Here is a 27,325-nt window from a genome sequence, read left to right as displayed (position 1 = left end):
TTTTTCAAACTGTCATCACAATGAATCAATTACGCCTCTCGGCCACCTGCAATTGCCCGAAAGGGGGGAAGTGGGGGCACGGTTCTCGCCGGGGGATTCCAATTTTCACCAGCACCGCTAATCGCGGAAGTGGAAAGGTGTTTAGTGAGGTACCTAATAAATAATGAATGACATACGCGCGTCACGGTACGCTGGCGTCAGGATTTTCCGATAAATCACCAGCGATCGGCTAACGATCGGTCGCTTTTTCCCATAATGCGCACGCTTACTTTTCCAGGCCCTTGCACACCAACCCAAAATGAAGCCCTTTGTTGAGAAAAAGAGAGGGAGGGAGAGCGAGAAGACAGGGGCATAAATCAAATTTCAGACATCATTTACCCTAAATTACTAAGCCGTGGCTCACTTTTCACTCACGCGTGCGTGTGGCGGTGTGTTCTGTGTGTGTGTGTGTGTGTGCGTGTCTGAAAAGCTGACCGACGACGAGCTCGGTACAGTGGGCGCACAAGTATTGTGCAAAATCATCGTAATTTTCCACGCCACGACAACCCATTAGCCGGGATAGCCGGGCGACTCCGGCAAATAATCCACCTGTTCACGCTTCGCCATTCTACGGTCGGTTCCGTCATATTTCTTCCGTAACGGGAAGGGCGAACAAATGGAAAGGAAAGTATCAGGTCAGTTCCCTCCCCCCCATCGCCAAATGGTTTATAAATAAGTCAATCTGTTAAGTGTTTGTGTGCCGGAAAAGCGTGCAGCAAGCAAGGACGGCACGGACCCAGGCACGGTCTGTAGGAATGTCTGAAAAGGCTCGATTAGTAGTCGACCGGGATTAAGAATTTTCCTCTTTCGCTGCCAGGTACGGGCGCTGGCGAGGCTTATCGTTCCGTTCGCAGCTTCCGGCTTGTGATGACATTTCCAATAGCTCCGCTGCCGCCCGGTAGGGAAAGGTATAATTCCTTCCCCTTACCCTTCGCGGACCGTTCGCGTTTTCATAATGTGGCCGGTGGACCACAGCACGGGAGACGGGAAGCAACGGGGATTTATTGGCTTATTTCAGGAGAAAAAAGGGAGGGTGACAAACCGAAACCAAAACGACTTCAACGGTGCCTCTTGTTGCTGCTTGCTGCTCGTCGAAAGCGAACACGGTTGGGAGGTGGTAAGATTTCAACGGCTCGCCGTAAAAGGACGCGTACGTAAGAGCCGGGAAGTCGAACGAGAGGATCCAAAAAAAAACGGTGGCGAAGATTCTTAATAGGCCTTTCCGTCATCGTAAGGTAGGATGGTTTGGGGATGCCTTTTTTTGTTGTTGCTGCTGTTGCTCTTGTTGCCGTCCCACCCAGCAGGAGACGAAGCACGGGAAAAGCGATTTCGATAAATAATAAATAACTGTCATCGGTGTTGGCTGGTAGTCGTGTGTTAAATCATCTCCCCTTTTTTGATTGGCTTACGCTTACAATCGACTGATTACTGGAGTGCTTCGCTTGGCAAACAGATAATTTACGTGTGTTTGTGGCTGAAAAGAGTCCATTAATGGGAGGTTTAGAGGATGGTTTTATTTGGATGGAAAAGATTTTCGGAGTTTTTGTCCATAAAATCATTATAGTTCAACAAAAACTGGTCTATTAAATCATAGTGCTCTATTCAAATTGCAATCTTTTAGGCGCTTTTTCTAGTAATGAATATAAAAACACACATTTTGTTTCCTTGAAATCATACGTATATCTCAAAATTTTTCACCCAAATCACTTCCTTATCCAAAACTAGACTCAAAACCCCCTAAATCCCAATCTAAACGTTTCTATGTACAACGCCCTCAAAAACGTATGTTGCCGCCTTTTCCTCGATCCTCGCTTCCCAACAATACGGAATGTTTCCAAATTAATAGACAAGCCAAAACATCCGGCATCCGGCCCCACCCGTTCGCCTTTCCCATGCTTAAAACCCAAAATGAAACAAAAGAATTTAAATCAAACGCATTCAACCTCAAATAATCCCCATGCTAAATAGCACGTAAAAGCCGAGCCCAGCTTACCCCTAACTGCTGTGGCTGCCGGGTGGAGCGTTGGTTTTTTCTTCATCTTCTTCTTCTTCTTCTGCCCGTTGTGTCTGCACCTTGTGCTCACCTTTGGCGCGGTGAATAATTTTCACACTCCTTAACGATCTCGTCATTTGCAGCGTGCGAGCGGGAACAAATCTTCCGCCGGTAAGATTCCTTTCGCGCGAAAAATGTCAACTGTCAACCAGTGGAACATTCTGGCACGCCTTTTCAAAAAGGTGCAAGGGAGGGATGAGGTGCGCTGTAAGCACGGGTAGATTTTATTAAACGTAAATTTTCCCATTAAATAAATTTAAATATACATAATTCCCTGTGCACACTTTTGGGTGCAAGCGGGTGCGGTGCGAAAATGGAGTCAGCTGATGGGAGAAAGAATGAGTGAGTGAGCGTGAGGCATCTCCACCATGGAATCTCCTTTTCTGGTGACGTGACCAGGATCCAGTGGATGAATTTTTGCGTGAGTCAAAGTTTTATTGTTCAACTTCCGACGGTTGGTTCGACTGAGTTGGACCAAAAAAATGAGAAGGTAAAAAAGATACAGAAGAGAGAGAGATAGAGAGAGAGAAAAGAATAAGAATAAGCAGAAGAAGAAGAAGAAGAAGAAGAAGAAGCAGAAGCAGAAGAAGAAGAAATAAGCTCCCTCAAGGCCGCCCGCATTTCGCGTGAATATGCGTGCGCGTTTTTCCTTTTTCTGAGGCCGTGCCACGAACGCCAAACTTGACATGGAAATGTTTGCGCGAAAATTCCCCCACCCAGACGACAGGTCACCCCTCTCCCGGCCCGCTTAAAAAAGCGTAAGGACGCTTGGGCATGCTTTAGTAAAAAGTATTTCGTAATTAAGAAGTTTACAGATTTCCCTCTGCTGCTGTTACTGCTGTACTGTACGGTGCGTGCCTTACCTTGCTCCTTTCTCCTGTGCCGTGCGGCTGTTGCGTGCCTGTTAGCCGAGCTTGTTTGGTTGATTTTCCACCTTGTTTCCTTCCCGCTTGTTAAATCCATCCACACATAGCTGGCCGGTGGTACCGGCTTGATCTGCGTTCTGCGGCCCGTGGAATGATGTTGTTTCGCTTGCAGCACTTTTCACTGATCCATCCTTTTTGTGTGTGTGCTGTGTGTGCTGTGGGACGGTTTCATTTCGAGCCGCATTGCGTTACAACCTCGCTGCCGGTATCCAAATTGTGAGCATTATTATTATTTTCATATTGTTTTTATTTGAAAGTTTCTTAATCGCTGTTCGTTGCTTCATTGTAAGCGAATTCCCGCCCGCAACAAAAAAAAAAAACAACAAAACAAAACCTCCGCATAATGCCTGTTGCGTATTATGCGACTCTTGCAATCTTTCCGCAACTGTCCAGCGCGTTACGGTGGTGGAAAACATTTTAAGCTTTAGTGACTTTTTTTCTCCACATCGAAGGGCGGAGGGAGGAAACGCCGAAACTCACCTCACTGTAATTTCTCACCCCATGAACGGAAGATGAATAAATATATCCATTACAGTTGACACGCGCGATATCTTCTCCGGTTTCGCTTGTTTTTCCCATTTGATTTGTCTGTCGTGGATTGTCTTTTTGTTTTCTCGTTCTCTCTTTCCCCAATTTGTGTTGTACTTCATTGATAGCGACAAAAAAAAGCGCGAAGGCTCTATTTATTACACTGCACCCCCCCTTGCTCCCTGCTCCGGTAAGCTGCTCGTATTTCGAGGCGAAGACATTGCCCGCTCAAAACAGGAAACACTTGAGCTGCTTGAAAGATGTGATGAAAATCGGAAAAGTTTATCATTCTATTCGAGCCAGAGTAAAAACTAGACGATTTCCCGGGAATTCCATTCGGAGCTGGATGTGGGGATGATGAAACATCATGGCGCGGTGCTGGAAGTTTCCCAAGGAGGAGTTTGGGAATTTCCCTCAAACAGTGTGTGTGTGAAAGAGAGCAAATGAGAAAAGCACCACGCCACGCCGGCAACGATAATGTTTATTTTTATTTTGCACAACGCACCGCTTCCGAAAAGTTGCTCACAAATCACAATGGAAGGAAAAGAAGCAGAAGCGAGTGGTTTCAATTTTCAAACACATTGCAATGATATGGGAAAATGATAGCTCTCCAACCCCCCCTGCCCGACTCTTCCTGTGTTGCATTCTTGTTGCATTTGGAATGCTGAAACTGCTGCTGAGCGTCAAACATCGCTCACGTGGAGAGCTTTCCCCCTACTGTGTTTCGGTACGATGCATGATGAGTAAAGTTTTGTTTGCGAAAGTATTTTCATTTACTGCTGCCATGTTGCTGCATGTCGTTGCCCGTGTTCCATCAAAGGCGGCTTCGTGCCCGTGCGAATGATTTTTGAATCCTCCTCTAACGATGGCAACCCTAGCAACGGAGGTAACGGTGCCTGTGTAACGTGTGTCCATAGAGCATGAGTTTGACAGTTTTTTGTTCAAACTTTTCGCCACGTAATTTTCACATTTTAATATGCAATTTTTCCCATTTATTTCTCCTGTAGACATGCTACGAAATGGAACGATACCTGAAGGATGAGCCGAAGCTGCAGAAATACAAGAAGCTGCCGACCGACACACCCTGGGACCTGTTCGCCGCACCCGGGCCCCTATCCGGCTCGTGGAAGGTCGAGGTCGAACCGTACTGCTTCGACGAGCTCAACCTGAACGACCGGGCGTCCGATTCGCGGTCCGAATCGTCATCCTCCTCCTCCTCGTCCTCCTGCTTCTCGTCCGACGGGCCACCCGGCTCGAACGGAGCGACGAACGGCTGGCAGGTCGGTGGCGCCAGCCTACTCAGCTGCGCCGTCATGGTGAAGAAGGAACCGATCGACGACCCGGACGATGATCCCGAGTCGGACAGCCAGGACGAGCGTAGCGACAAGTACAGCAACCGCATCAATCCCACCACGGAACTAGCGAACCGGAGTAGCAGCAGCAGTAGTAACAGCAGCAGTAGTAGTAATAATAGTAGCAGTAACCACCATCACCATCATCATCACAGCAGTAGTGGCAGTGGCAGCAGCAGCAATCACCACACCAGTCTTCATCACGGTCACCATCGGCAGGCGATCGAGCTGCGGCTTGTCGCGCGAACGACGAGCAGCAACGATCTGCTACCGACACTGACGCCCCCCTCCTCACCGGAGTCACACCTCAGCAAGGACAACTCGAACACCTCCAGCACGGCGACGGCCAACCCCACCACCACCACCACCACCACCACCACCACCAATGGCAGCAGTTTAGCCGGCTCGAACGGGCTCACCTCGATCAAGAAGGAACCGGCGGGCGAAATTGCGCTGCTCGATCGTCAGGGCGGGCAGATATTGCGCGTATCGGCGGGCCCGCACGTGGTCCGGCTGACGGCGGGGGTGGCCGGTGCGAACGGCAAGAATGTGGTGACGGGCGTGACGCGCGTGATACAGGTCAGCCCCGGGCTGCATGCGGCCATCGCGCAGCGTAACTCATCTGCCTCACCGAACGCGTCAGGTAGGTTCATGCAATTACCCAACATATCGGCGAAGCTTACGATCGTTTGTTTCGTTCTCTCCCGCTCTTGCACAACAGCACAACCGAGCTCGAAACATCACCACCGACAGCAGGACCACAGTCCGGACGCGAAACGAAGGATACACAAGTGTCAATTTCTCGGCTGCAAAAAGGTCTACACGAAAAGCTCCCATCTGAAGGCGCACCAGCGAACGCATACAGGTAGGTCGTAGTGCAGTATTGTGGAGCGTAAGGTTGCCTCAAAAAAGGATGCTGAGTGCTTAGTGACCCAGATGAAATTGATTGCAATTGTACTGATGTACTGACAGGTGATATAGAGTCAAGCCAAGCCGTCTAATTATAGCAAAGGAATATCTCACGGAGATCTTGTATTGGAGTAATACCTCAAGCTTCGAGACCATTTCATTGTGCCATCGTTAAGTGATCAGATGTGTTTTTTTACCATCTGGAAATATGATCAGCAATGAGAGATCCGTATAGATTTGTTTATTTAGCGAATCTTACTTTGATGAACCTTACCTTTATTTTAAGAGCTTTAAGTTCTAGGCAATTACTTGAATGAATTCTTCGTCAAATTCATAAAGAATAGCGACTTTTGTACAAATGTATCACGGATGCAATTGACATTGACAGAGCGTTATGCGAGATTTTATTCGTACAGAGAGGTATTTGTTATGCATTTAGATTTGCTCGTTATTAACTTGCTAAGAGTAAATAATTCGTATGACATATTTAAAAAATATTGGAGGTATTTCACTTTTTCCCTTTTCTTCTGATTCTGAAAATACGGGATTTAACAACAACAACAACAACAAAACCTTCCTTTAATGAAAACATGTCTTGGAAAGCTTTAAAGTTCTATTCAGTACTTTACTAGTCCTTAACAATCCTTAAAGGTTCAAAATGCAGTCATGCAGATTATGTTAACAAACCACAAAGAACTTACTTCTAGTATCATGTGGTTGTTAAAAAGCTTTAAACCTCTCCAAAATGTAATGCTCTAATAAGCCACAAAGTACGAGATTCGAACGATTTTTCTTTTTGACGACAGCATTTGTGGTTTATCTCTTTTCTGCAAGCAATTTGAGAAGAACCTAAAAGCATTTGGCCAATACAAGCGGTTGCGATTGAATCAAACCATATGGATAGTGGTACAAAGTAGAACCGGACTTAGCTTGTCCACGGTAGTGTGCAAGAACCCAGGCAACAGACATATGCAAACATTACGCCAAATTTCAACAGTTCATCACGTCTCATGCCATCAGAGCGAACGAACGGAGGAAAACCATTCTTAAGTATGCTTCAAATTGCCATTAACATCTTAACCCTTCAAACAAAACTCCTTTAGCAGCAAGATATTAGATACACTCACACACACACACACATAGACACACATGTGCTACTCGGCTATTTCTTAAGTAAATTATTAAACCAAACCGCACGCAACCGGCCGTCCCCAGCTTCCCGGGAGGACCGTAAATCGCATTACGGGGTTGCCGAACGCGCGCGCACCCAAAACTTCATCTTCCGACGACCGTTCCTATTATCCCTTTCCCGTAGACGTACGCATGGGGCAATTAAATTATCTCTGCCGGCCCTTGCTCCGTCTTACTGTCACCGTCTTCGCCTTTCGCGGCCATGGTGAACTTTCATCGTCGATCGGCTCATGCACGCGGTCGGCACACGGCCTTACGCGACCGCATCTTAAACCCACACTAATCAATGATTCATATTCAAAGGCAAAACTCACAGCAAGCGGTCCGGCCGCGGTGATGGCACCGTCAGGAAGGTCTTGGAGGTCTTGTTTGAAGCAACAGCAAGACGCACACACCCATACACACACACACAGCCATTTGCAACAGACACAGTGAAGGCCCAACCGATGGTATTTATTACAGCCACCATGATTTAATTATTCAAATCAATCCTGCAGCTTCCCTTTTCTGGCTGTTGTTGACAAAGTTTGTCCCTTTAAGGTGCCACCTTAAATGGAGTGTCCTGTTTTTGCTGTGTTTTCTTCCCATGCTTGTGCTGGTCACCACCATGCGATCCACTTATTATCCGCCCGTCTCTGCCCGGCTGATGGAAACATTCTATCCGTTCCGGCTGGGGCTGGGCGAGGGTTCTTTTTCTTCCCGAAAACAGACCACCCCCGAGAAAGTTGATTTGAAGCTGGAATAAATTAGCTCAACTTTTCCGATCACTGTATTTGACTCATTGGGTGTCTGTGTGTGTGTGTGTGTGTGTGTGTGTGTGAGAGAGAGAGAGAGTAGACTGTTTTGTGACCTGGTTCACTAATTTACCGCTCAACTTTACCCCGTGACCATGAAGACAATCCCAAGTTTGGGAGAATATGCAGAGTACGGTTCTTCTTCTTACGGAGGGCCTTGCTTCCGGATTAACTTTTATTTTTGGGGCTGTGGTGTGTGCGGTGAACGGGTGAAGGGGCACGACAAAAAGTTTTGGTCCAGTTCATCATCGATGTCGGCACGGTCGGTTGGATATATAAGTTTGGCCTGGGTTGGGCTTTCAATCAAAGCCGGCATACAGCGGAAAAACACACCAGACTCGATGCTAACCTGTGGTGCGCAATAGTGCTGGTCACAGTGGAGCTGCAAATAACGCTCACACAGCTCGGTCTCGCATCCCGGTCGGACGGCGCAATTTATTATCCTTTCCGAGGAGGTAAAATTGACCCCAGGAGAACAGTGCGTCCATAGCTTGTTTAACGAAAATGCTACAGCTTCCCTTTGTTTCTTCCAATGCGCAAGGTGAGAAGCTTGTCGTCTTATGGATTGCTTCACTTCAAGGATGGCTACGGGTGTCCGTACGGTGTACACTAATGTGTAAATTTTGTATGACACGCATACACCTACCTTGAGAATCTACTCTTCTGCAAAACCTCCACACAAAACCCGTTTTGCTTGAGCCGCCTAATAATGATTCCATCAACCGGGACAAGGAGGGCATCATTTAGCGACCCAACACTTCCGCTTGACAGTTGAATAGAGGCTAGAATGACCTACTTTGCCTACCGTAGCTCCTCCGATCGAATGACATCATCACTGCGTTCGACTCCTTCGTCCCGCAGGCTCGAATCATCCTCAAACAAAGCACAATTCCATCACATCCTTCGAAAGCACGAACAACTTGCACTAGACACTACTGTAGAGTGCCACTACACTACTACTGCAAACACCGAACCTTTAAGAAAGAAAGCCATCAGGCGAAGAACCTTTGTGCGATGGTACGTGTCCCGTTTCCTAAATAATGGGTCCCCTAAATGCCGTTAAATGATAATTTCTGTTTAATCCACGTCGCTCGTCGCTATCTATAAAAGGGGAGAGGGATGGGAAGGAGGCTAAAGGGGGAAGGGGGGGGGGGGGGGGGTTAATGTGCTGGCACCATGGATGCCCCTAAAAGCGTCGTCCTTTTTTTGAAACGGCACAATGTTCCCCATCCCCGCTACGGGGCTCGCCTTTTGGGAGTGATTAGCAGCGCTGGCACCACACTAAAAATGGTGCCCCGTTAAACAACCACTCTCTCGTACACACAGACACACACACATAAACGGAGAGAACGAGAGAGCTGCAAAAGGAGCAAAATATTTATCCTAATAATTTTTGACTCGTGCCTTATCTCTAAATCACTCTTATGGAAACGGCCTCTTATACGGGGAGTACGCGCTCGCTCACGGTGTGGAAGTGGATGGCAGCCACTTGAAGCCCAGCGCGCGTCAAGAAGTTTTCTGTTTTTCCTCTCCCTTCTCTTTTCATTTCCCGCCCCAGCTTTCCCCGCAACGTGCGCCGTCGCTTTTGTCGGCGCTTCCGGCAGCTTCCGCATGTTCCAGGCTTGATGCTGGGGGAGAGAGAGAGAGAGAGACACTGTTCTTTAAGAGAGCAACAAGCACCAACAACCATAAAGGGGGCCCCCGTGTTTCGGCTTGTGTATGTGTGCGGGGTGGGTCGTTTATCGGGCCGGGAACGGAATACGGATGCAGTACGTAATCGTGGGCCATATGCTGTGGCGCCCTGGGAAGGATTCGGTAATTCTTCCGAAACCTGGCGACATGGCGACTACGGAGACGGTGGGGGGTGGGGGGGAGGTACCCAAGTTGTTTAAAGTGTATCCACTTCCAGTGCGATAAGCGGAACCCCGGTCCGGACGGAAACGTACGTGAGGCGGTGTGGGAATGAGTGATGGTTGCGAAAAGGGGAAGAGGAACGGTGCAAGCAAAACAACGATAATTATCCTCGTAAAGTTCTTCAAGGGTTGGCTGGGCTCTGTGGCTCGGGGCTCGGGTAGAAGCGGCTTCCGGGACCGGCTCCATGTGACCGGAAGTGCGGTGGGGTTTCGGGTACAAGGGTTTTAAAGTAGCGGTTATTTGCTTCAACACACTTCACTGGAGACGCTCACGTTAGGTGTGTGTGTGTGTGTGTGTTTTTTGTGGAGTTATGTATGGGGAAAGAATCTGTTTTTCAAAGGGCAAGGGACATTTATCCTTTTTTCTCCTTTTTGGCACTTTTCGTTTACAGTGCTTTTTTAACGAAATATGGTGTTGTTAAACAAGGTTCGTCGCTTGGTGCTGCTAAACGCCTAAAGGTATGCAAATTCGAAGCCTTGTAGGAAAATAGATGAACCAGTTTAGTTCAAAAGCTATTGATTTTGGGGTTTTGATTTATTACAAACATTTAATATAAGTAAAAACTATTTTCTGCTTTGGTCTAGAAACTTATTAATGAAAACGCTTCTAAAATAATTAGATAATTTTGCCAAAATGACTAGAAATATATATTGAATTGTAACATCACCTACCTTCAACAGTCAATCAAGGCTGTTGTAGGGCAATACGTACTTTTACAAATTCTTGCATGTTTTAGCTCGTTGATTTGTTGATGAATCAATACATAAAATTATGATCAACAAAAAAAATTGCAAACCAGCTGCAAAAACGTCACAAATTGATTTTTGAGCTATAAAAGATACAGCCAAATAACTTCACCACACATTTCCGCAGCATGCCCCATTTGCCCCCAACAATTTGTCAGCTCCGTTGGCAAAAACCTCACTAGCAAAGGGCCAATGGAAAAATCAATTCAGCACGTTTAACCACTAAGTCTCGTGCCGCTAATAGCCGGCATAGTAAGTAAATCAAGCAAAACCAAGCGCAGCGGCACGAGCAAATTACACAACGGTGAGTTATTTGGCCGCTCGCAACGCAACCACGCGGTCTGCCGCTGCCCATTCTTTAGGCGAGGGAAGATTTTCAATAAATTCCACCGTCTGCCTGCACTGTGGTGGTGGGTAAAGGTGGGATGAGCGACCGATGATGCCGCCCGCCGAGCGAAGAATGTCTGAATCTCCGGCTGGTTTGATAGAGCAACACACGCACACACACATATATTTAGTAAAACGGTGGCAGGAATAAAACTGAAGGAAAAAAACCCCAACCGAGAAACAGCACTAAAGTACGAGCAAAAGCAAAAAAGCGGGGGAGGTGTGTTGTGTACGGGAGAAAGTGGAATCAGCAAGCCAGAAGTCATCCGCGGTTCAGCAAAGCCGAGCGTGGTTCATCGTGGTTATGTGCCCGGCCCAGCAAGCGCAGACGGGGAAACCAGTGGAACTAGAAGCTTATTAAAATCATATTTTATGTGGTAACATGTTTCCCTCCGAGGGAAAGTGTATCATCATTTCCGGGAGGGGGGGTTGGGAAAAAATGCCAACCACCCTTACACACACCCCCCAGAATGTCCCGGCCGCTCTGCGACATGCTGGGCAGACATTCACGGCCGAGCCGCCGAGCGCAAAAATTAAGCGCCCAGCATCGCTCGAACGTAAAGGTAACGAAATACGGCCCACGGTAGCACGGTAAAAATGGCCTTTGCACATTTTCGGGAAGGGCTGGCCCTGAACAAAAGTGCCTACGCGGCCCGAAACGCGGGTGGTATGGGAATACCGAGAGCAGTGCAGTTGCCAACGCGTGCAGGTCAACCAACTTCTCGAGCGGCCAGTGGTTCGCTCACACCCGCACCCCGGTTCGCTAATCGAGCGCACACTCGGCACCGCCATAATGGTTGGAAGTTTGGTTAAAATCCACCCAAAAGCACACCCACACTAGGATGAGGGAGGAGGGGGGGGGGGTGGAAAGGGGTCCAGCTGGTTAGGTACACAGCAGTACAGAGGGGAGGGGTTGAACCGCAGAAACAATTTAACCTCAGCAATGTTTAAACATAAAACATAAAATGCCATTTACAGCCCGGAGGGAAACATATTTTCCTTTCGGACGTATTTTCCAGATGATGATATAGTGAGCGAAACGGGATGAAAGCGGCAGCACGATCTTTCATGTAAAAAGAGAGACAGAGAGAGACTGAGAGAGAGAGAGAGAGAGAGAGTGTTGGGTGTAAGAGTACTTAAATGGTCAGACATATTTCTTAAAGCGGGCAACAGACGCTAGCAGGGCGCAGCGCAGCAGTGAAGTGCAGTGTACAGCGAGAAGATAATGGCTGGTTAGATGTAAGAATGTGTGTTTGGCCGTTGGGCCGTTGATAGGTTGGCTGCAAACGGAATTTCCCTTGGCGCTGTAGGTCGAGCAGGTCATAAGTCGATGCAGCCAGCAGCCTGGCCAGTTTGTTCTACTAATTCCACGAGGAATAAATCAACAAGCGAGCAAGCCAAGAGCTTGCTCACAGAAGGTTTGAAAGCTTTCATCGTGCCGAGTTTTATTTCAAATTTCAGCCATGCAGAGAGAGAGAGAGAGAGAGAGAGAGAGAGAGAGAGAGAGAGAGAGTGAAATGGAGCTGTAATTGATGGGTTAATTTGTTTAAATTAAATAAGAAATCAACACACACACACACTTACTGAAGGAGATGTTGAGTGGTTCATTCTGTGCAGCTCAGTGGCAACAATAAGGGGTTTATTAAATATCTCCCTGGTGCTGATAGCAATCATTAGCAACTGGAGAGCATTTGCCTGTTTCCCATAATATGTTTTTTTAAAGAAAATGGTCCAAATTAACAGCTCAATTTGTTGCTTCTAATCAGATCGTTTGCTCCGTGTAAATTACTTTAAAAAGGATATTGGACTGTAGTGATTATTTTAAAACAATTATTAATCAAATGTTCTAAACCAAACTGGCTCTGGCTAGTCTTACCTTTGTAAATATTCTTAACAAATGCATTGTTCATACCGCTGCCCTTCAAACGATAACTCCATTCTACGAAACGCGAACAGATTGTTTCCATTTTTGCTCACCTCATTTTGTTTGTGAAATGTTATCCTGCCTCAAGCACATCCTCTTCTCCCTATGCTCTTTTAAATCACCTCACTTCAGTGGAAAAACGCACTCACACACGCACACCTGCGTTTGAAGTCCCAATTTGCCCGTTACGTTCTCAGGTTGCAGGTTACATTCTCTCGCCCTTCGTACACACCGTTCCGGGCCGGGTCATCCAAGCTAACAACAGAACACACACAAAAAAACAATCTTATTTCATTGTGCAATGGAGCGCGAAAAGCAGCTGGAACATAACAGCAGCAGCAGCAGCAGCAGCACATCAGCAGCAGCAGCAGAAAGTTCGGGCTAGAATATTTTGAATTTTTCATCAGAAGGCACCACCCGGACGCACGGGCATGATTTTCCTTTCGAGCCACCGAGTCGCGTTGGAACCCTGCCGGAACTTACTTCCCACACTCGCGCGGCAGGGGGATGTGGGCGGAGAGTGGGCACGGTACGGTCGCAAACGATACCAACCGACCAAACGCGGCCGAGTCAAGGCCGGAATGCTTTTGCGTACTCATTCCATTCCATGCCGTGCCATTCCATTCCATTTCGTGCCATTCCTAACATTTGCAAGCCGAAACCAGAAAGCTCCGCGTGCACGGCGCAATTACACACACACACATACATACACAATCCTCCACCCAATGTGTCCCGGGTGTACCGTTTGCGAGATATTCGGTGGAATAGAGGGCGGTTTAAAGGGCGGTTTGGATTTAGATGCGGCTCTCAGGAAGCTGTAGAAAGTGCTTGTCTGCAGAGAAGAAGGATTTACTTGCTGTAAAATGGAGAGGGGACTACGGCGTTTTTTTTTTGTCTCCGGTGAGGACGATGGTTTCTTAACTTGAGGTGCGCAATTTTCAAGAAGCCGTCGGGCCACGCAATCTGCGGCATCAAGGTGCTTCCAACCTTCCCCCTACGAAGCTGTGTTAGGTATTGATCGTTCAATTTTCAAAAAGCAAGTCGAATGTCTTGCTGCACAATAGCGAAGCAATGGAGTGAATGGAAGTGGCAAACACTGCTGTTTAACAGTGAGCAAGCTAATTGTTCCGACAGCTCGTACGGTAAGGACATAGGATACAAGTGTAAATTTCTGCTTTGTGTCCTTTTCAAATTTTACATCGTTTAAAGCCAGCAAACTGAAATTGTCACCCTATGACAGTGGAACAATCAGCAGCTGGGTTTTAGTTTTCATCACTCAATTATCAGTTACGTTCCGCCATATCGGATTTTGATTATTGTTTAAAGACAATTCCGTTCTGTGGTACATTTTTCGGTTAGAACATCAATTTAATAGTTCTTTGACATTGCAAATCATCGTGCAAACTCAATTTTATCTTTCAAGCATGCCATACATTAGCAATTGTTCACATTTTGTAATGTTGAAAGCACAAGTTTGACGGTGGCAAAAGCTGGCAGGATACGTTGACTGGGGCATGTCATGAGGATGCCGGACTAATGCCCCACCAAAAAGGTGTTCGACAGCGATTCCCTGTTCGTCATGTGGCACAGCAAACTCGATGGCTGGATCAGATGAAGCGAGACCTGTCGGAGATCGGGTATCCGCATGGAAGGGAGGTTGCAGCCAGGGACCGAGCATTCTGGAGAATGATTGTTGACCATGCCATGTCACATCGACGTGCTCTATCGTGAACAGGCCAACAAGAGAGAGAGAGAGAGAGAGAGAGAGAGAGAGAGAGAGAGAGAGAGAGATAATAGATTATTAAACTGCTTCAAAAAATGTATTTTATCCACAACCAAAGACTAAAATGGATCAGTAAATAATGGACCGAACTTTACCAGCTGTTATTGCAGTTATGAAGTTTTAAAATGGTACGGTTATATACCTCACAATAATTGTCGAGAATTCTGGCCTTTGGTCAAAGTTTTGTCTTTCAATTTAACAAAAAATATATTATTTACTAATTATACAAAAAATTAAATTAAATTAAAATTAAGATAGAAAAAACTACCAAAATAACTTTACCACTTGCTTACTACTGGAAAAAGATAGATAACAAATAATTTAAAAGAGCTATCTTTCGGATTATTCATATTGTTGAATAACCAACAACATTTTGAATCGTGTCGAAACGTATTCTATTTCTTCCATTGATGCTCTAATGAGACAAGACAAAAATCATCCAAGGTCCTGCTCCCAAAAACGTACAAACAGTCAAAGGAGTTCCTGTTGACCGTGGACATCGTCAAACACTTAATACTCCTCCCGTCATGCTTCATATAAAAAATCAAGTCGGAATCGTTAAATGGCCTTATTATGGGTTAATTGTACTGAATTGCGAAACACGATTTAATGGTGTTCAATCCAATTCACTATTACAGAGTTCAAAAAAGTGTTTGATCTTATTTTTTACCAATGATTTTTCCCATTGTGTACCAGACACCGGCATTAACCCGTCGACATTTGCCAAAAAGAATGGCCGGGGAGGAGGTACAACATGGCCGGATTTCAATTAGCGATTAAAACGCTGATTTCCTCTTTACCGCTAAGCAAGCGGAACGAAGTGAACGATCATTCTTCTGAGTTGTGTTGCGTGATACTAGTACCCAGTATCCTTCTTTCTCTCTGTTTCTCTCTATCCCTTTTGTACACTCCTTTCCTTCCTGTTGGAGGGTTAGTGCACAGTCAAGTGTGCGAAGAAAAACGATGTTAAGTGTTCAAAAGCATGACGTCAAGAAATGGACCGGAGATGGGTCCGGTGAGATATGTACTAGCAGGAACCTATCCATTCAATACTGCACTGCCGGGTTGGGTCAGTTTTGATTGCGGAGAGCGAGAGAAGAAGAAAAAAAACCTAGACTATGACCAAGCTTGACTGATCTTTACAGCCCGCTGGATTTGTGCTGAGTTGTATGTTAATTAAAAATTAATTAGTAATTATCCTCGGACCCGAGTATTCCTGGTGAGAAGCGATTATCAATTGACTAGTGCTGGCAGATGGTTTGGCGGGCTGGAGGAAAAAAAAAGAGGATTAAAGGGTTTGCCACAGAACTCTGCTTTCATGAGGGTCGTTTAAAGTGGGAGAGGGTGACTGAGTTAAGATCTTCGGCAGTCTTTGAATAGTAAAAGAACAACCTAACTTTTCTCATTTCATAAGACTAGCACGCTTTAAAAGCCACTTTGGGTTGGGGTGCTTTTTTTGTTTTGTTTGATGCTTTTACTTCGCTGCCAGCTTAAATGTTCCTCTCAATTTACCCAATGAATTTAAATTCAAGCATAATTTGACTCCGTAGCACTCCCAAAACACTCGGGCAGTGTCTAAAAAGGGAAATAAGGGGAAGCGAATGGCAGCAAGCTTTTCTTACTACTTAATGCTTCCTCAGTGTCTGCGTCTGCGGGAGCCAAGGAATTGAAAAATCTCTCGCTTCAAATTTCCTCCCGCAGCGTGCACGCGACGAGCGAGTAAATGACTTACAAAAGGCGGTCCCGCGCGCTGCTTGACCGGGCAAGCTGTCCCGGCGCCCTTTCCCAAAGGATTACGATCGGAAAACAGCACCATAAAGAAGAGATTAGCTCCAGTCCCGTCCGGCTGGCTGGTTGGCGAGGAGCCGGTCCCGATCCCTTGCTCGCCCATCGCGCCCGCCAGCACAACTCGCGCACAACTCGATTAATGATGGTGACAAAAGCAGGCAGAACTGTAAGGAGATTTACCGATGCTGTCAGGCGATACGACACGGAAACTTTTCCACCATCAGCAGCAGCAGTAGTAGTAGCAGCAGCAGCAGCAGCAGCAGGATGAAGCGGCGAAATGTCGGCTTTCTGTGTCAGCTTTCAGTTCCCGTGACCACTTTCCGGGGAAGCCCAGAGTTTGGGGCGACAGCAAAGACGTTGCCGTGCTGCTAATGTTACTGCCACGACGCCTTTGCACTTTTCAGAGCGGAAGCACGGGACGAGTAGGAGCGCCGGATGCGAAAATGGACTAAGAAGTTCCTGCACTGCTGCATGCAACGGGGTAAAAGCCGCATTTTCGGTGTCATTTTCCATTGACTTTACGTTGCGGATAAGCTTCAAAGGGATAATCGTAAATGGTGCTATTTGCTTTTTGCACGAGGGAAATAGCTTCATTGGAGAAAAGTCGTTTCTCCCCTTTGAGTGCAATAATGTTTGACTAGAAATCAATTTTTATATTAATATGTACTTTTAGAACAAAACGAAAACAAGCAGCTTTGAAAAAAAATAGTCTCCTTATGCAATGCGCATTGCATACCAGCAGGGGCCAATTTTAAACCCCAATTCGCTTCCTTGCTTTTGCACCCGTTAATGGACCTTTTCCACCATTAATGTCGGCACCAACATAATATCGCAATCCCATTTTCGGAAACAGCACGTTCACTCATACACACACACACATCTAACCAACAGAATTTTTGAAGCATTTTCTACCGTGTGTGTGTGTTCACGGCGGGAGTCGTGTATCGACCTTTCTGCAGCTTTTTCGTATCACGTGGCTTTAGTTTTGTCACATCTTTCATCCCGTTTCGTTTTGGGGCTTTTAGGGAACGAACCAAAGCCTCTCGTTCTCTGTTTCTCTCACTCCCTCTCTCTGTCTCTCTCTCGCTCTATGCCTTTAGTCCTGCTGCGCGTGTTCATAATATTTATATTCTGCCCAGCATGTCCCGTGTGCCGTACCGAAGCGGCGAAAACGGTATTTGTTGGATTTTCTTTGGCGCTTTTTTTAAGTCCCTGCCAACCACCCGTCATCTCCTGCAGAGCCCAATTGGAGGCAAGGGATGACTTTTTAAGACGTGGCAGCAACGGAAAAGTCTGGGAAGGGGGTCTCCCGGAACCCGGAAACACTACCGGGACCCAGCCCTTCCCCACCCCGCAGCCGAAACGTCGACGGAGAGACATCCTTTTCATCATAATTCTCTAAAAGACAGTCCCCGAGCGTCCAGGACATCGCGGGCATCATAATTTATGTACGAAATTGCAGCATTTTAAGCAGAGAAAGCAACAGCAGCAGCAGCATCAGGATATGATGTGGCAGATAGCAAGGCAGATAAATCGAGCCACACCGATTCGTTGGGTCCTTCGTTTTTTTTTCGTTGAAAATCTTTTCCCAAGACGGATATAAGGTACGATCCTACTAAAGGCTCGCGGGAATTTAGGCGAGACGGTTGACAGTTTCAACGGCGGTATTTGTCAGAACGTTCTGTTCTATTCCCTTCCTGTTATTGCTCCCTCGCTTCCTGCTCGAAAATGGCGATGTCTTGAAATTCCCTTTAAACCTTTGCAAACTTTAAACCGATTTGTTCAATCCGCAGCTTTAAAGTTCTAGCTTCGCTGCAAGCACTCCACAACTAATATTCTGATAACCGATCGAGCCAATTTATAACAGACTCTTGTCGAACTCGATCACAGTTTGGGCAAAATAGGGTGAAAGTTTTTCCCCCCCAATGTAATTGCTTCTCGGCAGGTAGCATCGGAAACTGTAAACCGTTTACAGGATTTCAACCAAAACACCGAACAAAAAGAAACCGTGCAATAGGGAAACGGGAAACTGGACAACAGCGGACACAAACTATTCCTTCCCCAGTTGGTCTTCATTTGCACCGAGATTAATAGTGAGAAATCGTCCGCGCGTCTGTGTAACGGTAGCTGTTTAATGAAACTTTTGCCGTCTCGGAAACCCCCCCACCCTCCCTGGAGGAATCCGGAGTTAATGGAGTTGAGTTAAGTCGGGCCTGCCTTGTGTGTCCGCACACCGTGTGTCAGCATCGCTTGGCAGACTCGGTCCATAAAATTTATCACATTTTTAATGGATAATCATATTTCATGCCGCACTGCTGGGTTTGCTGCACGCCCTACAGGTTCAGACGAAGCGCTGGCCACTGTCCCGCTCTCCTCGGGCGGCGTAATGTGAGAATCGGTAATAAATGGTATGGTTTTAACTGGATGCAGGCGGTCTACCGACACGGCGAGAAGACGATGATGATGCTGATGATGATGGAGATCGCGTGAAACGATTGCAGATGAAAGCTAAAATGGAGAAAAGTGTTTGCTATTAGTATGCCGGTTGTTTACACGGACGGCGGCAGGAATGCACTTTGCTGACGGCTTTCTTTCTCAATTTGAAAAAGGGAAGCGTTTTAGAGCTGGATTTAGCTTATCATGTCTGCCGTAACTTGCCGTCCGAATGTCTACAAGTGAATTTATTCTCACTGACATCTATATAACTTTTTAAAAAATGCTCCAAAAGATGTGCACAAAAGTTCAAACTCTACTGAATAATGACCGTTTGTCCGGTGCGCGTGTTCACGGTCGAGGTGCACTTGGTCAGCTGCGCTCTCAGCCCGGCCAACTCGCTCTGCGCTCTCGCCAGTGCCGCCTGAAGATCGGCCTTCTCCTTCGCCAGATCGCCCGTCCCAGCCGACTGTCTGCTCGCTGCCGCCGCCGCCGCCCCCTCCTGAAGGCTTTTACTCTTGGCCTTCTCCTGCTCCAGCTCCTTCGCGAGCGCCTGGTTCCGTTGCTCTAGCTCCGCTTTCTCCGCCCTCAGATGGCTCACCACCATCAGCGCTTTGCGCAGCTGGTCCGTCAGCTTGTGCACATCGCCCGCCGGTGGGCCTGCCTCAATCGCACCCACCGCCAACCCATCCCGCATCGCCAGCCTGCCGAGCTCCAGCTCTTTGCGCGTCCGTATCAACCGATCCAGGTAGGGGTTCTTCAGCACCGCACAGCAAAACCGTCCCTTCTTCACCTGCCCTTCCCTACCGCAGCGCTCCCCGTCACCGCCGGCCGCAATCGAACGCTTCGTCAGAATGGCCGAGATCCGCTCCCCAAACTCGCAGTGCCAATCGTTGTCCCCGAGCGTGATCGTTTTGAGCCGCGGCCAGTAGAGCGCATTTTCGTGCAGCTCCAGATTCACCAGCCCATTGCCCTCGAGGTGCAGCGTGCGGGCGGAGGACACACCGCTCGCATTGCCCGAGGGTAGCACGGTCAGGAAGTTGTTCGACAGGTCGACCACCTCGAGCGTCCCGGGTGCGGTCGGCGGTGAACCGCCGGTGGTCTGCACGGTAAACAGCCGATTGTGCGCCAGATTCAACGCCACCAGGGAGCGCATATTGCGCACGAGAGCGAAATCGAACGCTTCCAGCCGGTTGTACGATGCGTCCAGGTGCGTCACCTTGGCGAAGCGTGCGACGGCGGCCAGCTCGGCGAACTCGTTCCGGCTGAGGTCGAGCTGTTCCAGCGTGAAGAGGAAATTGTTCGCATCGGTTTGCAGCGTGCGGGCACGATTGTTGCCCGCCCGTAGCACACGCATCGACTTGGTAACGTAGAGCGTGGCGAGACGATTGCTGCTGACGTCGAGCGTTTCGAGCGAGCGCAGTTTGTTGAGCGGGTCCCAGCGCACCTCGGTCAGCCCGTTGCCGGAGAGGTTGAGCGTTCTCAGGGGAGCGGTTTCGGGCAGGATGGCGGCGTCGAAGATCGACAGGGAATTGTTCTGCAGGTGGAGCTGCTCGAGGGCGGTCTGCTTGTGCAGTGCCTGCGGGGGCAGGCTCTGCAGTCGATTGTAGGAAAGGTCCAGGCGGGCGAGCTTGGTCGCTTTGTCGAAGCAACCGGGCGGGATGGTTTGGAGCGCGATGGAGGACGCGTTCAGTTGCTCCAGCTGGGGGAACTGCTCGAACAGGGTGGGCGGCAGATGGGCCACCGTCGACTGGTGGAGTGTGATTTTGCGATCCGTGGCCGGTCGAATGCCCGGTGGACTGGTAATGATGTCTTCCGGACGGATGGTGATGCCAGTCAGCAGACAGCCCGCCGCCGGTGACGATTGGCTGGCGCACGCAAACTGCAATGGCTTGCCGGTTGCTTGCTGTCCAGCAAGCAGTGTTGCTAAAAAGCTGCACAACAGTATTCGTAAAGAATCGTTTGAAATGGTTTTAAAACTACAAGTGCGCTTACCACAGCAGAATCAAACGCGTGCGGAACATCATCGCTGGGGAATGGTTTTTCAGCCACTATCCCACGGGAACTCACCGACCAGACTGATTAGTGCGAAGTGTGCACCGTGCTGATAAGCCCCTGGCAAATCTCGGGGAACAACACCCAACCGCTCGGGACAAGGTTATCTCGCCCCTTTGAAGGCAAAACAAACACGGAGCCAAGCGAAATGTCAAAACTTTTCCTGTCTGGGATTTCTTGTTCTACACTCCAGCTCCGTCTGTATCGCAAGTTGCGGTAACTTTCGCAGCAACACATCAAAATGTGTTTAATTATCCATCTTGCGTGTGAGAGTGTGTGTGTGTGCGAGTTTGATTTGATATAAGCTTTCCACTATCGAGCTTTTTCGCATCAAACCAATAGAAGAGCGTGTAAGTGTCTGGCCCGTTAACAAGGTTAGCGCTGAAGTGTACGTGAAATAATTCATTCTCTCATCTTCACGACTAATGTGTGTCTGCCCAAGACACCGCGGGAACGGTGGCAAGTAGCGGGAGAGAATTATATTGAGCCAATCGATGAGGTTTGTTTAAGGAGTGTGGGTGATGGCGAAAATGGCGCTGCAAGCGTGTAGCCGAGTCGTAAGTTCTTGTTTTAGAATTCCTGGCGCACAGTTTTTGGAGCTTTTTTCAGCCCCCAATTCCTGTACAATTCCGGACACGTTTTGCACAAAGATGTTGGGCGGAATTACACGGAACTTGCCGTAAAAAACACATACTTTGGGTGTATGTGTGTGTGTGTGTGTAAAATACGCTTCTTCCAGGAACAAAAGACAGCAACCGTACTGAACGATTCCAAAGAGTTTGCCAAGTTTGGGGAAGTTACAGCTCGTCGTTGTTCGATTTTGGCTCCCCTTCCCCCTTCACTAGGTTTGGTTGTCGTGTACAATTTTGTTAAATCCAGAAACACCAGAAGCACGGCGGAATCATCGTATCTTGCGCAGCGTTCGAGCGTGTTCGACCGAACAGTGCACACACACACTTCCATAATTACATTATCCACATTTTCCTTGAGCTGCCGGGTTTCTTTTCTTTCGTCGCGCTTGTATGTTCTGTGCTATAGGACTGGAGCTAAGAGAAACTTGGAACCCTGCTTTTTCTAACCAAAAAAAAAAAAATGGTGCAGGAAAAAAGACTTACATTTGGAGTACTTCTTGGGGATGCTGGGGATCGTGTTTTTCCTCATCCAATCCACTGCTGTTCATCCATAAACATTAACTCCACCAGTTTGAGGTGGAGTGTAATGTAGATGAAGAGCCCGCGCCTTGGCTGCCCCTTCGCGTTCGACTCGGTTGTCTCGGCGCATTATCAGATAAATTCTAATGTCTATAATTTAGTTAAAGGGGTAACTTTCTAAATGTAAATATATGTATCCTGGCGCGTCCTTCGTTTCGACTCAGTGCTCGGTGTATAGGAAACACACACACACACACACGAAATCGTCGGTAAAAGTTGAATGTCGGCTAAACTTTTTTGCACTTATTCACCATTCGTTCGAGTACTCGCCTTTCTGTAAGTGACCTCCACCAAAAAACGATAGCCCGTAGCGCCATCTATTGGCCAGTGATAGAAAGCTTTTACCAGAGAGCAGTGCCAAAGAGATGGTTTCGGTTGTCACTCCTATTTCGGTGTGCCATTCCGGTTTCACTTAACCCTCGGCGGCAAATGTACTTCCACCCTGCCATGCTCCCCATCGGATTACTCTCTGTGTGCTGCCTGCAAATGAAAACACGTAATTAGTTAGGATAATGGCATTAAGTTCGGGAAATGGGGCTGAGCGGTCGGTAAAAGTGAGCGTACGGTCGTGATTCGGCAGCGGCCACCACCACCACACAATACTGATACGTCTGCTCGGATGGGACAGAGGGACAGGCAGGGGGAAATAGGGAGTAGATTTAAGGAAGCAATTAACATGCGTAACTCTCTGGCCATCCTGAAAGCTTTTGCGCGCGGCTAATCGGGGAACCATTTCACCCAATACCACTTTCGCAAGAAAGGATGTGCCCCGTGGTTGTTGTGTCTTGCGCTGTTGTCCATCGTTGCGCGGTAGAGTGCTAACCTTCCGCAACCCACCACAACCGTGCCCATGATAGTGTAATATTTGCGGAAGAATAAATTAAGAACCTTTAATGTTGGCTGCTTTGTGTGCAAACACCAGCCAAAAAAAAGGGTTTTCTGCTGTAACGAAGCGGTCAAGGTAATTGTCTATTTGCTTGCTAATGAGTGGAACAGGCAACAGCACAAAAACAGGATAACATCACCTTTCCAGGGAGAAGATTGCAATTTGTATGGACACAAGAACGCGTTTTTTTCGCAACAAAGAGCCGTTTCGTTTCTGTATTTTTTAATCAACCTGTGTGCATGCAACGAGTACGTACTCTCTCATTCCTGTGCGTGAGCGAAGAAAAAGCGATGATTGAAACAATAAATAACATTTATGATCCACCTTTAACTCGATAAATATGAAGCCATTTTATGGAGTCAGGACTTATCGCTCGATTTCTTCGCTCTAAGGGGAGGAAAGGAAGATTGTGCATTTGTGCGCATTAGCTTGCGCCGTAGAGATTGAATTAAAAACAAAATATATGTGCCTCTCAAGCGCCCGTTTTGGGTGTGGTACGCTCTTGGGCGAGGCAGCATAACATTCGCTTTGGGTTTGAGAAATGTACGCTCGTTCCGCATTTATCCTGCCTGCATCCGTATCCTTGTACGCAGCACCGTCAACGCTCCAAGATGCGATGCAACAACCTTCAATCCCTTATCGTTATGTTCCTTTATTGCCCCGAGCTTCAAACCGTACTGCTCCATAAATGTCTTCATCTTGCAATTAAAATGAATTATGCACCATTAGTGATATTCCGCGTCCTGCCACCCTACACATCACGCCGAAGAGAGATGGGGCGAGAAGGGATCGGCATTATTTTTCAACACACACACACACACCCACAATTGCTCTCGCCAAACATTATCCACCTTTATCTCGTGCGCCCTTCCGAGGTGTAGGGTGTAAATGCGGAAATATTAACCATTCTCTGTGCGCCAATGAAAACAAATTGAGAGTATGATGTACATGTATGTGAGTGCAAGAAGTCAACTTCCTCCATTCCAGTTAGTGGTCGACTGATGACCACCAACCGCGCGAAGGATCCTTTAGCGCAAGAAGTTGACGCAAGCAAGGGACAGGCGGGAAAAGCAAATAAATTACCGCACATTTTCTCGTTCAGCTAAAATACACACGGTCGCTCGCTGGTGTGTGTCTGTGTGAGTTCCCTTTCACTGTTCGTGTGCAAACAGAGACAACGTGTTTTTCCGGTGCATCATAATGAATGAGCGGGACGAATCTGCCGGAAAGCGGAGTTGGGCGGCGATGTCTTTCGTTTACATTTTTAATTACGTCCAAGAGTAATGGATGATGTGATAACAAACACTCGATGCTGCAATTATCCTACGTAATATCCTTCTGATGCTGCTGCTGCTGCTGCTGCTGCACAACACTTCCCACGTCGAAATGGTGTGCAAAATGTAATTTATTCCCTTGGGCGGACCGGGGCCACGGCAAGCTTCCGCTGACCGAAAGTGTTCGCGAGTACGTGCCCGGAATACTAAACGCAACCCGAACGCTAAGCAGCCCAGCAGCAGCATCAGTTCGCGCGCGCATCGTCCATTAGAGGGTGCTGAGGTGTGCTTCGTTAAGGATTCGAGACACACAGGAAGGAGCAGAGTAAGTGGTTTTGGGTTAGCGCGAAAGTAAGGCAGCTGAGTGTGTTAATTTTAACTGGCGCTTTGTTTTCTACTTCAATAAAACAGGAAGTGATGGCGTAACGAGTACAGAGAGTTGAAATATTTTTAAACATATGTACCTTCTTCGACCGAAACTTGTTGACATCAAAGTGTTCCTCTACCTTATGACGTCACTTTCAACATAACGTTTAAACTCCAAGATAGCTGTAGTTTTACAGCTGTAAAGGCCGGGGTACATTAACCGTACTCGCTGGTGTAATTTTGATTTTCACTACAGCATCTGGCGGCGGCTGATCGAAGCATTTTACCAAACAATTTGGAGCCACTTCAGAAAATATGTAATTTTTATCATATTTTTTACTTAACTGGAAAAGCTTTGTAATTGATAGATAAATATGTTGCGCAAGTATTTCAGCCATTTTCGCATAAAAAACGGCGAAAGCCCTCTTAAATTAGAGATCCAGCACGAGCATTCCCTCGATGACCAAAAAAAGGTTCCATCAGCCACCGCCAGATGCGCTAGTGAAAATCAAAATTACCCTAGCGAGTACGGACAATGGACCCCAGCATTAACAATTGAAAAAAGTTATAAATTAAAAAAATATATATATTTTTTTAAGAATTTAATTTCAATGTTTAACGTACACTTATGAGAAAAGAAAACGTGATGCACGTTTTTCAACTCAATCAAACCGAAACCCACAACAACAAAATCACAGCTAAACTTTTGAGACAACCTACTAAGCTTGCATTGCCGTAGTAAGTAAGATCATGATCCCATACTAATCGATTCTTTTCCCCTTTTTTGTCGCCCTCTCTTTCTTCCTAACAGGAGAAAAGCCGTACAAGTGTTCGTGGGAGGGTTGTGAGTGGCGCTTCGCCCGTAGCGACGAGCTGACGCGCCACTACCGGAAGCACACCGGCGCCAAACCCTTCAAGTGCCGGCACTGCGATCGTTGCTTTTCCCGCTCCGATCATCTTGCGTTGCACATGAAACGGCACGCCTAAGGCATTCGTCTCCAAAACCTTCCACTGCCGTTCGCTCCCGCGAGCAGCACGACGGCTCCAGCAGGCGAAGACACAACGAGCAAGAGAGCTTTACACCAACGCAGAAGCGCACGGTAGGAGACAGGCAGGAGAGGAGAGCTTTTAAAAGCACCCCGAATTGGAAACAAACGTGTGACGATAGGCAAAACTAAACTGTGAATAGTAAATGTAGAAAATCGAAACTGGGAAAACAATGAACACACTAATCACCATTGGCTTTGAAACTGCGAAGCATGGAAAACCTCCGCACGCCGACTCGGGAAAAAGGCTATAAATGCCAAACGTGCATCACACTGTAGGGGCACAGGCAGGGAAATCGCTCTTTGGCTTACCCAATTTCACCCCATCATAATCACCATAATCGTAAATCGTTCACCTTCTTCTCCGTTTATCCGGTTATCTATCTCCCTAGCGCCGATCAGCGTTGTTAGATGCTGCTTTCCGTTTCGTTTATGGACGTCCAGTTGAGCTGGATAGTGTTTTGAGTACGAGAGAGAAGAAAAAAAAAGAAACGTTTTTTTACTGATTGAAAACCAAACAAAAAGCGCCATATTGAAGCATTGAAACAGTACAGCAAACATACAAAAACAAACAGAGAACATTTTGAAGAAGAAGAAAAACCGCGCCATTTGTGCTGTTATGTGTTTCCAGAAAACCAACGTCCAAACTCTGTATGCTGTTGTACTCGGTAAGCTAACAGACTCACATTTATAAACGTAAGCAAAATGTGCAAAATGTATTGATTTGTTTAAGTAGCTTAAGGTTCAAAGTTCGGTTTAAGTTACCCATGTTTTAAGAATGTGTTCATTAGGATTTCGTGTTACACCAATGTGTATAATACCATTGTAGTATGTAAGGTTTACGTTCGTTTCTTTACATGTTTTTGTTTTACTTGAGTTTGTGCATCTTTTATTGTGTTGTCATCGATAGTACATGTTTTTGATTAGTTTAATAGTTTTTCTTTTTAATTTTATAATATTGATTCATTCTTTGTTTGTTTTGTATTTTTGTTTTGAGTTTTACATTTCAGTAACCTATGAAATAAGTTTCACTTTTCGCGAAATGAGTTTTATAATGGCAAAATAATGAGTATTTTCTAGTTTTGGGTAACGTTTTATAAGTTTTACAATTTATTCACGATAACGATGGATTGTGCTTCCAAAACCGTTATTTATTTATAGCTCTTCTTTTGTATTATTATTCTGTTTTGCGTTTTTTTTAATCGTCTAATATGACCGTTTTGTAGTAAGTTAGTTTCTTGAAATTAAGTTTAAGCATCGTTTTCTTCATACACGTGGCCATTAATTGTTAGTTCGATTTTCGTATTGTTTCGTAGCTTTTAGGTTAAATTTAATTACCATTTCTAACATCCCTGGCGTTAGAATTAGAGTTTAAATTATTCCAAATACCTTTTTAAAAACATGTTCAAATAAGAAAGGAAACATTTTTGTCCCATTCACTCTGTACACATGCCAAGAGAAGACAAGACGAAAAGGAAACAAAGAATACGATCCAACACTTATAAAAACAAACATCACTGCCAACACAGAAAATACCGTAACCAAGTGCGCCGTGCAACTTGCGTGACTTTGAAGTGCAGGGACATTCGGGGAAAAGTAAGCGTTAGGTTTGGGGTAATTAAAAGGGGGTGGCAAAAAGAAAGTCAAAACGAAACTTTTAAATCAAACTGTTGTATCCCTTTTGGTATCTTTTCCCGTGGGGTTTTGGGTAGCAAACGGC

The 27,325-nt window shown here is 46.7% G+C and overlaps 2 protein-coding genes across 4 annotated transcripts in view; one reads left to right on the top strand and one right to left on the bottom strand.

Moving 5' to 3' along the window:
- LOC120952266 (Krueppel-like factor luna) overlaps nt 1-25,797 on the top strand; it is a 273,069-nt gene extending 247,272 nt beyond the window's left edge. For all 3 annotated transcript variants that reach the window (XM_049607463.1, XM_040371502.2, XM_040371503.2), the window contains exons 3-5: nt 4,554-5,541; nt 5,620-5,763; nt 25,371-25,797. In XM_049607463.1, the coding sequence (XP_049463420.1) occupies nt 4,554-5,541; nt 5,620-5,763; nt 25,371-25,546 (1,308 nt within the window). In that variant the 3' untranslated portion in view covers nt 25,547-25,797. The remainder of the gene's footprint in view (nt 1-4,553; nt 5,542-5,619; nt 5,764-25,370) is intronic.
- Nucleotides 18,964-21,108, bottom strand: LOC120952265 (leucine-rich repeat-containing G-protein coupled receptor 4-like). Its single transcript, XM_040371501.2, has 2 exons — nt 20,763-21,108; nt 18,964-20,701 (listed from the first exon to the last, which is right to left on the bottom strand). Exons 1-2 carry the CDS (start codon nt 20,792-20,794, stop codon nt 19,084-19,086), a joined length of 1,650 nt encoding a protein of 549 aa, XP_040227435.2. The 5' UTR covers nt 20,795-21,108; the 3' UTR covers nt 18,964-19,083.
- Nucleotides 25,798-27,325: the final 1,528 nt, after the last annotated feature.

Source organism: Anopheles coluzzii, chromosome 2 (genome assembly GCF_943734685.1).
Source record: "Anopheles coluzzii chromosome 2, AcolN3, whole genome shotgun sequence".
In the NCBI taxonomy this organism is placed as follows: Eukaryota; Metazoa; Arthropoda; class Insecta; order Diptera; family Culicidae; genus Anopheles; species Anopheles coluzzii.
Note: the sequence above shows the minus strand (reverse complement) of the source record. Positions and strands in the feature narration are given on the sequence as shown.